Here is a 12096-nt window from a genome sequence, read left to right on the forward strand (position 1 = left end):
TGAAGTTGCTATGCCACTATCCATCGTATTTGAGAAGTCGTGGCAGTCTGGAGAAGTTCCCACTGACTGGAAAAGGGGAAACATTGCACCCATTTTTAAAAAGGGAAAAAAGGAAGACCCGGGGAACTACAGGCCAGTCAGTCTCACGTCTGTGCCTGGCAAGATCATGGAGCAGATCCTCCTGGAAGCTATGCTAAGGCACGTGGAGGACAGGGAGGTGATTCGAGACAGCCAGCATGGCTTCAGCAAGGGCAAGTCCTGCCTGACTAACCTAGTGGCCTTCTATGATGGAGCGACTACATCAGTGAACACGGGAAGGGCTACAGATGTCATCTATCTGGACCTCTGTAAGGCCTTTGGCACGGTCCCCCACAACATCCTTCTCTCTAAACTGGAGAGGTATGGATTTATTTGATGGGTGGACTGTCTGGTGGGTGAGGAATTGGTTAGATGGTTGCATGCAGAGGGTAGTGGTCAACGGCTCAATGTCCAGATGGAGACTGGTGACGAGTGGCGTCCTGCAGGGGTCAGTATTGGGACCGGTACTGTTTAAAATCTGCATCAATGACATAGACAGTGGGATCGAGTTCACCCTCAGCAAGTTTGCAGGTGACACCAAGCTGAGTGGTGTGGTTCACATGCCAGAAGGACGGGATGCCATCCAGAGGAACCTGGACAAGCTGGAGAAGTGGGCCCATGTGAACCTCATGAGGTTTAACAAGGCCAAGGGCAAGGTCCTGCACCTGGGTTGGGGCAACCCCGGGTATCAGTACAGGCTGGGGGATGAGAGATTGATGAGAGATTGAGAGGGATTGAGAGCAGCCCTGCCGAGAAGGACTTGGGGGTACTGGTGGATGAAAAGCTGGACATGAGCCAGCAATGTGCACTCACAGCCCAGAAAGCAAATCACATCCTGGGCTGCATCCAAAGAAGCGTGGCCAGCAGGTCGAGGGAGGTGATCCTGCCCCTCTACTCTGCTCTGGTGAGACCCCACCTGGAGTACTGTGTCCAGCTCTGGAGTCCTCAGCATAAGAAAGACACAGACCTGTTGAAGCGGGTCCAGAGGAAGGTCACAAAAGTGATGAGGGGGATGGAACACCTCTCCTATGAAGAAAGACTGAGAGAGTTGGGGTTGTTCAGCCTGGAGAAGAGAAGGCTCCGAGGAGACCTTCTTGCAGCCTTTCAGTACTTAAAGGGGGCTTCTAAAAAAGCCTGATACTCCTTAACCTTTCCACTTCCTCCTTCAGCTCTGTCGAGGAGACCAGGCCGAGCAGATCATCCACCTGGTCGCACCGCACACCAGGCCAGGTGTAGTCTCTGCTGCCCTCTGGTACAGCTGACAGGCTCAGGCACTCCCTGCAGCCGGAGACCTGGACAGCTGTATGCTTGCGTGAGGGCTCCGTCTGGGTCGCCGCATTCCTTCTGGCGATGGCTTTCGGCCAAGTGGAAACCATAGCTGGTCCTCTTCTGGGAAGGCAGCGACTACCAGTTGAGTTGGCCTCTAGAGCCAGGAGGGGGGCTGCGCCCTGCCCGCTCGCCTTCCCTACGCGAACTGCCGAGCAAACTGCAGTGCCACGCCCTTCTGACGCGCCACGCCCTGTTTGCCCACTCTGTTCGCCACGCTCTGGGTCGCTCGCACTCCCTGGGGGCTGCTCTTGTATATGGGGGGGTTTGGCCGCCGTCCCTCTTGTCCCCGCCCACGCTGAGCCAGAGCTGCCGCTCGTCAGGAGCTCCCTCCTCTGTCTCGGGGGGGTGGGGGCTGGGGCACCCTCTCACCCCCTGTGCTTTTGCCTTCGCGGGTTTTGCCGCGGTTTTGCTGCTTTAGGAAGGGTCCCCCGGCACGATCCTCCGCTCCGGAGCCCTTTGCCTCGGTGACTTCGCCATTCAAACTATTCTATGATTCTATTTGTCAGTGAGACACGGTGTTTCTGGTTTCCAGTTTTTCTTTTTTTTCTAAAATTTGAAGATCTGAATCAAAAGAAGATGAATTTTTCAGCTTTCAACCTCGATGAGTTCAAAATGCATTTTAATTTTCTTTCTGGTTCTCAGTTTCAAACCAGAGGACCTCACTTCTCAACACAAGTTCACATGTCCTTCAATCATGATGATCAGAGGGCCGGAGCACCTTTCCTATGAAGACAGGCTGAGAGATTTGGGGTTATTCAGCCTGGAGAAGAGAAGGCTCCGGGGACACCTTATAGCAGCCTTCCAGTACCTGAAGGGGTCCTACAAGAAACCTGGAGAGGGACTTGGATAGGACAAGGGGTAATGGGTTTAAACTGAAAGAGAGTAGATTTAGATTAGATATAAAGAAGAAATTCTTCACTATGAGGGTGCTGAGGCACCAGAACAGGTTGCCCAGAGAAGCTGTGGATGCCTCATGCCTGGAAGTGTTCAAGGCCAGGTTGGATGGGGCTTTGAGCAACCTGGTCTAGTGGAAAGTGTCCCTGCCCATGGCAGGGGGGTTGGAACTAGATGATCTTTAAGGTCCCTTCCAACCCAAACCATTCTATGATTCTCTGATTCTATGATTCAATCCTGAATGAATTATTGAGCTTTTGAAGACTTAGTTGGTGGACAGAATCCTAAGGAAAAGAAGAAAGTAGAAAAGGAGGGAAAAAGAAATCGGAAGACTTCTATAGAAATAAAACTCATGAAATTTGCTACTTTTATCTGTGTTACAGTTGTGGAAAATGTATTTATGGAAAGTTTTGTTTTGTTTCATCTTTACAAGCTAAAGCTAGAAACAGCACTTAAACTCACAGCTGATTGATAGTCTATAAGTTATTTTTATGGTTGGCTTTACTACTTGTTTACATGACACATCTCACAGAGATACCAGGCATTTAAACATCAACCAACTACTGGCATTCAATGAAGCTCATTATTTTTAATTGTATTTATTTGTATGCCTATTATAGTAGCATTTACCAGTTGAAATTAATATTGCCTAGATTGATTTCTCCATCAGTTATCTAGACTCTATCCATAAACAATACAGACAGGCAACTTGAGAAAGCAAGTCGCGCCACCTGTCCTAAATGCCCTTTTGAGGAAGGGATGAATCACTCTCCAAAGACGTTTCTTTTCTGACCACAGGAAGAGCCTTCTTTAAAGTGTTTGCCTTTTGTATACCTGCAGTTAGGCCAAAGGAATTGTGTCTATAATAAAAAAACAAGAACTCATCATCTAAGTAAGCCAGGTATAAGCGGGGGGAGGAAGATAGTAGCAGAAGTAGAATCTCTTACCCAAGGATCCAGATCAGTGACAGAGCAAATAAAATAACCAATCTTCAGCTTTCAGGCCAATATTTTATTTCAAGCCTTCCCTTCACCTTTATAGTCAGCGTGAGCTCTGCTATGGGAATCAGTGGGAACAGGATGAGAGCCTGGATGGCCACCTGTAATGATTTAAAATTGGTGGGTTTATGTTTATCTGTTCAGAAATCACTGCTATACTTCACATATTTTCCAACCAATGTCACATCACTTTGTTATTGGCTGCCTGGGGAACGGTATAAATTAGAGGAGTGTCCCACTCAAACCTTACTAATGAAACGTCTTTTGCATTGCAGTTGACCTGGACAGGTTGAATGATGATGTGAAACGTTACAGCTGCACTCCAAGAAACTACTCTGTCAATTTAAGGGAGGAACTGAAGCTGACAAATGTAGTTTTCTTCCCTCGCTGCCTCCTTGTCCAACGCTGTGGAGGAAACTGTGGCTGCGGGACTTCGAACTGGAAATCCTGCACATGCATGTCAGGGAAAACAGTGAAAAAATATCATGAGGTATTTTCACTTTTTTCTTTTCTTTGGTACTTCTTTTGAGTATTTATTTCTTACATGGTTTCTGAAGGCTTTTCTCAGAGCTATGTGTGCTGCTTATATTGATTAGCATGTTATATTGATCATGCTATATCATGTTACATTATCATTATGCTATACCATGTTATAGTATCATTATCATGTTATATTATCATGCTTATATTGATTATCATGTTGGATCTGCAGTGCAAAAATCAATGGGCAAAAATCACTGACTGCAGTGAAGTGTCATAGACAAAGATGCTATCATTTGAGAGAGACCAGAGTGTTTAAGTGAATGCTCCCTGTGGTCACCACTCTTCCTGAGGTGAAGGATCTGCTAGGCTTCCAGACAAGTTCAGGTAGCCTGAGAGTGCAGCCTAGACTTAGATAACGACATTGCTGTTGCTGTCCATGCTAGATACCAGCTTGATACCTTGTGGAGCAGCATTCACACCTTCCACTGCAGTAAGCCATAGAGAGACACACACCCATGGAGTCAACCTGCAAGAAGGCCTGATTTTAAATAAGTTTAATATTAATGTCTTTAATGTCACATTACAATATATACAAAGCAGCACAGCTTCAGGATACTGCAGTTTCTCTTTTTTCAAAACTTCTATTTTCTTGATGAATTTCTGCCTTTGGGATATACGGTGGATACAAATAATCGCCCAGTGATTTACGTTTGGAAGTGGTGAATGAGCAGAGTGGAAGGAGGTTATATATGTGTTAGAAAGGGATGTTAACAGGTATTTATGGGTAAGTTAATTTAGAAGAAGTTAGAGAGAACTTTTGCCACCTCTCTGTGTGGATGCTACCACAGCATCCTAGCAAAATTTGTGGCAAGAATGAGGCTTATGTTGGACTGATTTTTCTCAGCGAAGGACTGATACAACCACTGGAAATACTCTTTTTAGTAACACAGAGACGTGTTCCTTGAGGCATTTGACTGCACTTCCTCTTGTTTTGTGCTATATCTTTTAATCTTATGACCACGCTTGGAAATGACAATTAAGTCACTTGTAAACTCTCTTCCCTTCCAAATTTATTACCTGTAGGAAGCAGCTGAACCTTTCAGCCTTAGCTTTTTTCCCACTCAGCAATTTTTTAGGAAGGCAAAATTTTTGCATAGGAACAAAGTCCATCATATTTTTTTTTAATCCATTCAGAACACATTTAGAGAGGAAAAAACCAAAGAGCATTTTATATTCTTGCCTCTAAATCAGTATTTTCAGAACCAGACATGAACAATGTTCACTAAAGTGAACATATCTAGGAAAGTTACTTGGTGTTATCCTTTCAATTGTCTGAAAGTAGGTAGCTGCATGCCATGCTGACTTAATTTCTGACACGTATCTCTCATAAGAGCCTGATTCGCCATTTGGCTTAAGTCTCAAGTGAAAATGAACTTTATGGACTTTAAATCTGGATATGATGTGGGCTCATACCGTAAAGGCATTAACTCGGGAGACCCTAGGGCTGCAATAGAAGGCTGTTGAAGGTCAGACCTTTGCCTTGCTGTGAGCAGTGTGGTTACTCTTTTCGAAGGTAAGAGATTTTTCTCACAATTAACTGCAGAATACAGCAATACTGCATATCAGCTAGGACTAGAGAATAGTTAATATTTTATCAAATTTTAAGCAAGATGCAGGGGATGACCCTGGTAATTACAGAGCGGAAAGCCTTATCTCAGTGGTAGAAAAGTTAATTGGAAAAAAAATTAATAGGTATAAAACACCTAGATGACTATGAGCTGATAAAATGAACTCAGAATGCCTTGTGCATGAATAAATATTTAGAGCACCACAACATTGTACAAGAATGCTAAAAGAGCTGGCACCTCCTTCAGAGAGCAAACAGTCGATCAGACAAGATCAGACGTGGATTAGAAGATGGTTAAGAGATAAAGAGCAAAGAGGTGGAAGAGATGAGCAATTTTCTACATAGGAAGTGGCTACCTGTGGGTGCCCCCAGCACACAGATTATGTGTCATTTCATGTATGATCAATCTGGATGGAGGTGAACAGAAAGGTTACAAAAATGACAGCTAGCACAGGAAATAACATACTTTAACAGCAGAGAAGGCTGTGAGGGATTTCAGAAGGCCTGTGTAACTATTTATAAATGCAGTTTAGAAAAGCAGCAAGCATTAGGATGAGCCGTCTCGACTATTTATTCATATAACACTGGGAGCGTGAGGGGAGGAGGGAGAAACGAGGGGTGGAAGTTGGACTAAAGGTCAAGTAGTGAATCACTGTGAAGAGCTTCAGGAAAACAGTTTAGTGCAGTGGTGATGGGAAAAACACCCAAGTGACAGTCTTCTGCAGGAATAGAGGTGAACAGGTAATAACAGAGCAAATATTTATTATGGCCTGGATAAATTGGTGGGGTACTTATACTACTGGGTTTTGACCGTTGGTGCTTAGAAGGATACAGGCAGGAGTAGAAAAGATATACAGAAGCAGAAAACATACACCAAGAGAGATACAGGAGAAGATACACATCAAAAACATTTGTAAGGAAAGTGGCTCAAAAGTTTTGGATCACTTCATTTAGAAAAAACTGAGAATAAGAGAGGACACAGTGAAAGATAGAAAATAGTGAATAGTATCTAAAGGAAAATTAGGTCTTCCTAAATAATCTTTTCCTTAAGAAAAGAACAAGTAGAGTCTGAGAGAGATTGAAAGGGAACTAATTTAAAATGATAAAAAGAATTTGATTTTTTTGCACAGCAAATCTATATGGAATTTCAATGCTTAAATATGAGTGGTGCATAATTCAGAAGGATTCTGAGGGAATTAGAAGTAAAATATAAACTAAAGAATCCTGGGTCACATCTGTATCAGAACTTAAGCCACCTATTGACAGTACCTAGGAAAAAAACCACCTGATTATAAACATGTTATCAAGCACTTATTTTTTATCAGGTGTTTGGGAGCATCTGGGACACCAGAATATCACACCAACCAGGTATTGGTCAGAACTAGGATGTCATGACATATGTCTGCTGCAAATTAATCACTAAATTCAGGAAATTCAATATTCACACTAATAAATCACTGCTAATTTATTTCTCTAGTCCTTTGTTCTTTGAAAACCATATGAATTCAAGACAGCGTTTCAGTTTTAACATTAAATGGCTTTTGTAAGTTTAAATTTAAACTTAATCCCTTAGGGATGAATTAACAGCTCACTGAGCAGAAATTTAGCCAAGTGGCTCCCATTAACATGAGTGGAAGTCATGCAGATAAATTCACATATGACATACTAAAGATGTGTCCATTACTTCTAGTTCAAAATATTTTCCACTTTAGTATTATTATTATTATTAGCCACGCACAGCTAATCAGTTTTATACTTTATTCTCCTTCGACACTTAACTCTAATTTTATTTAAATGCCTGGCAGTAAAAGCACTGAGGAGGGGCCTCTCGACATGCCAGTTTTAGAACCATGGAGCTGGTTTACTCTTTTAGAAGCCAATGTGAAACCCACTAACCTTAACCAAAAAGCCTTTAGTTGCATAACGAAGGACAGAGCTTTATGAAATCCCCAGCGCTGTTAATTTGGTTAAAAATCTCTGCCTTCTGCTGCAGGAGAACGTAGGCCAGCTTCAAACACAAGTCTCAATTACTTTGATTTACTTGCAAAAGACACCAGAAGGAAGTATAAGGTAGTGGAGCAAAGAAGGTGTTTGTAGCAGCTGAAATTGAATCCTGCAGACCCCAGACCACTTCTCTTGCCAGGCTGATTTTGCCTAACCGCTATCCTGGAGCTTCATCCACTGAGCTCTTGTACCCACCAAAGCTACTTGTCCTGCACATGGATATGCTTGTCCTCAACAGTAGAAATGTGACTAGAAATCACTTAAAAGTTGTCTGGCATTTTTGAGCTACCCAGTATTTCTGGGTGAGAAAGACAGGCAGGCAAATTTTCCAGAAGCGATAGGCTCCTTTTTGGCTTTGTAGCCAGTGCCTTGCAGTGCCGGAGTAGCTGCATGCAGGCAGCTGTGGGGACACTAATGCCAAGAGTGTTTGTTGAGATAGAGCCTTCTAGTCCAGAAAGATTCAAGGTTATCTTCTCCTTATGCTCTTAATGTTTTTTAGTTCCCCCTTAGTTCCTACTCAAAGCCTCACACTGTACTCATCACCAAGTGCTCCCTCCTAGTATTGCAGGACTAATAGCTATCACGTGTAGCCTTTAATTTCCCCAAGCTGTGAGTGCTGCTCCAGTTCCCTGAACAGACTGTTCAGCTCTTTCCTATCACGTCCAATTATAAGAAATAATGCAACAGCGGGGAAAATGAGAAAATGAGAATGCCACGGTAAGGGGTATCTTTTTCTTTATTGCCCTGGGAAATGCTAATAATGAGCTCTCAGGTCTTTTTTATAACCTGGAAGTGTGCCGTAACTTTACCAAAATACTTAGCAGTTTCCAGAAGTAAATGGGTTCATAACTTGAGTAAACAGATAGTTTTATGGGTGGGGTTTTTTTGCAGGAGTCTTGTGATGCTCTGTGGTTTTCCACAGCTTCTGGGTTTTCTTGAGACCAGAGCTCATGGACAAATACTCATGACTTACCACATATAGTGTCATGCACCCTGCAAACCAAACAGTCCAAGTGCTGGCAGTGTTTCAAACATCTCTTGGGCACAGTCTACCATAAGTGATACCGAGTTATGTCACAGGGCTCCGTGCAAGGGAAAGATAAAGCAATTCATGGAAATGGATGCAGCACACCTTAGTCAAATGCTCACGTCTACTGCTGTCTAACTTGCTAAAGGGGAGCTGAAATGAAAACGTGTTTTCTATTGCAGTGCATTTCTTTAGAAATGCCTGGAGCCGCTCTTTAAAGAGCGGGGGGCTCTAAACCTGGAGATCGCTCAGCCCAGAGAAGGTGTGGGGGAACGCAGGCCAGGACTCAATGCAGCTTGGGCTGTGGCTGTGCCATCCACCCAGCATGCACATACCTCAGAGAAACAAGAAATCGGTTTCCCATCTCATTGCTGTAACTGATGAGATGTGAAATGAGGTTCCATGAGGAATAAATGCTCTTAAGGTAGCAACCAGAATTTGTCAGAGTGTATAAACCTCCACATACACAGTGCTGAGCAACACAGCTAAAAGGTGTATAAGGAAAAAAGCAAAGTGGTGAAAGCTGATCGCATCTTTTACCTGTTTACTTGTCTCTTCTGTAAAGACTGATGCATTTTTCACTGTCTATATGGTGCTTCTCTCCTCCTGCTCCCTTTTTGAAGCATTATACCTCCATTCAAGTTTCATGACTCGAGCTTGTCTGGTGCCTTCACAGGACATACATGCAATTAATTCTCAACGGCAAGGTTTAGATTAGTGTTAGGGTGGCTACTTCATAAGCTCTTGCTGCCCTGAGAGAGATAGCAGGCACCTCAGAGTACCTACACAATACTGAGTCTTGCACAAGTTGCTGGGGCATAGAAACAGCTTTAACTGGACCCAACATTGTAAAGGGAAAACAAGACAGTAGGGAATATTATTGGGGAGAAAAGAACAGGGGAGCAGGGGAGAAAATAAAAAGGTGACATGGGACTTCAGTAAGACAGAGGAGTTGTTGCAATGGAGTTAAGAAATGTAACTAATACAATTTGGTGTTGTGTGGGTTGTTTTTTTTTCTTTTTTTCAGAGAAATGAGAAGCAAACCTTAAGGAGGCACTTGAGAGAGCAGACAATAATTCTCACCCTCTCTTTACACAGGAAAACATATGATAACTGGGCAAAAATGATACAAATGCTGCTGATTGATACAACAAAGGAAATTTGCTAAGGGATTAAAAAGAGCTAGCATCATCAAACCTGTGTGCAAGGAATATAGTCTGATTGTTGTATGTCCTGGAGTTGATAGTACATGTATAAAGGAGATAAAAGGTTGTTATGGTAATAAAGGCACAGAATTAACCTGACAAAAGAGTTAATGCATAGAAATATTATACAAGAAGCAGCAATGGGTTTTATTTGGAATGCAAATACAAGGAAACAGAATGAGTCAGAAATGACTGCTAGGTCACAGGATGAGCAGAGAGAGCATGCAGGTGCAGTGAGAGAAAAAAGGTTCATTTTTTACTAGATGAAAATGAAAGTTCTTGGGATAACATCTGGAAGATAAGCAAGTGAGACATCCTGTGATACATGTCTGGGCAGAGAGGCAATTTGGAAAGGGGGAACACCTGTATCTGGTCAGTGCAAAAGCAATAGCTGGAGCCATAATGCGTGACAAGATCACCAAAATGAGGGTCTTGTTGATGTCACATATGTCAAAAACATCATAGCTTTAGTGACTCTTTCAGATGCCTGAGTTTTAAGCCAATTAAAATTTTTCCCATGTTTGCTGTGTTAAAACCAGGTGTTTCTTATTCATACAAATAAAAAAATAGAATCAATAATCCCACCTACATTTAATAATCCCTTAGTTTGAATGCTACCACTGATCAGCAAACAAACTCTTTTTTTTTGTTCCTGATAACCTATAATTATCTCTGGTAAGAAAAAATACAGCTTTGGGTCTGTGTTGTTATTTTAGGGTATGTTCCTACTAGAATAAAGGTCCTTATGCTAAATTATGAACCACATTCCCATAATGCTTGGTTTCTTATGCTCAGAGCACAGCTGAATTGTGTGTGACCTTTGAATTAGATAACTTTCAAAAATTGTGGAGTGAGATTTTTCATCTGTATCAGAACTTGGATCTGTGTTGAATGTTTTGCACTTTTGATGCTTCCTCTTTCATGAATCTCAGACTAATGTAATTTGGTTTGCATGCTAGAATGATGGTATTTTTAGATGAGCAGAAGGAGATTAGATAATGCTGCATAGCAGGATTTTAAAATAAGTTCTGCAAAGTACAAATTTCACCCTCTAAAATAGCATCAAGAGTTGCTCTCCATCCTCTGTCACTGGAATATGAAGCTAACCAGATATTTGGTAAGCCATAGTCATGGTATTGATTATCTGTGGTCTTCTTAAGCTAATCAGAAAAAAAAAAAAAGCTGATTTTTGAGTGAGGCTTCAGATTTCTATTGATGTTTAAACTACTGGTCAAGAAGGAAGTCTTAAAGGCGCAGGAGCAGGCTGTCCCTGTACACCGTAAGAAGAACGGGCGGGGAAGACGACCGGCCTGGCTGAACGGGGAGCTCTTGCTGGGACTCAGGAAAAAAAGGAGAGTTTACCGCTTGTGGAAGAAGGGGCAGGCGACTCAAGAAGAGTACAGGGATCTCGTTAGGTTGTGCAGAGAAGAAATGAGAAAGGCAAAAGCCCAGCTAGAACGCAATCTGGCCGCTGTCGTTAAAGACAACAAAGAAAGTTTTTACAAATATATTAATGACAAGAAGAGAGCCAAGGAGAATCTCCATCCTTTATTGGATGCGGGGGGGAACATTGTCACTGAGGATGAGGAAAAGGCTGAGGTACTCAATGCCTTCTTTGCCTCAGTCTTTAACAGGCAGACCAGTTATCCTCAGGGTACTCGGCCCCCCGAGCTGGAAGACAGGGACGGCGAGCAGGATGAACCCCCCGTAATCCAAGAGGAAGCAGTCAATGACCTGCTATGCCACCTGGATGCTCACAAGTCTATGGGGCCGGATGGGATCCACCCGAGAGTGCTGAGAGAGCTGGCGGACGAGCTCGCCAAGCCACTCTCCATCATTTATCAGCAGTCCTGGTTAACGGGGGAGGTCCCAGACGACTGGAGGCTTGCCAATGTGACGCCCATCCACAAGAAGGGCCGGAAGGAGGATCCGGGGAACTACAGGCCTGTCAGCCTGACCTCGGTGCCGGGGAAGATTATGGAGCGGCTCATCTTGAGGGCGCTCACAAGGCAAGAGCGGGACAACCAGGGGATCCGGCCTAGCCAGCACGGATTCATGAGAGGCAGGTCCTGCTTGACCAACCTGATCTCCTTCTATGACCAGGTGACCCGCCTAGTGGATGAGGGAAAGGCTGTGGATGTGGTCTACCTGGACTTCAGTAAGGCCTTTGACACCGTCTCCCACAGCATTCTCCTAGAGAAACTGGCGGCTCACGGCTTAGACAGGTGTACTCTGTGCTGGGTCAAAAACTGGCTGGACGGCCAGGCCCAGAGAGTTGTGGTGAATGGAGTTCAATCCAGTTGGCGGCCGGTCACGAGCGGTGTTTCCCAGGGCTCAGTTTTGGGGCCAGTCTTGTTCAATATCTTTATCGATGATCTGGATGAGGGGATTGAGTGCACCCTCAGTAAGTTTGCAGACGACACCAAGTTGGGCGGGAGTGTTGATCTGCTC

General features: G+C 43.6%; 1 protein-coding gene across 5 annotated transcripts in view; it reads left to right on the plus strand.

Moving 5' to 3' along the window:
- The window catches only part of PDGFD (platelet derived growth factor D), a 155905-nt gene that overhangs the window by 134748 nt on the left and 9061 nt on the right, over positions 1–12096 (plus strand). For all 5 annotated transcript variants that reach the window (XM_076328220.1, XM_076328222.1, XM_076328224.1 and 2 more), the window contains one exon: positions 3575–3789. In XM_076328220.1, the coding sequence (XP_076184335.1) occupies positions 3575–3789 (215 nt within the window). The remainder of the gene's footprint in view (positions 1–3574; positions 3790–12096) is intronic.

The sequence above is a fragment of the Aptenodytes patagonicus genome, chromosome 1 (genome assembly GCF_965638725.1).
Source record: "Aptenodytes patagonicus chromosome 1, bAptPat1.pri.cur, whole genome shotgun sequence".
NCBI classification, from domain to species: domain Eukaryota; kingdom Metazoa; phylum Chordata; class Aves; order Sphenisciformes; family Spheniscidae; genus Aptenodytes; species Aptenodytes patagonicus.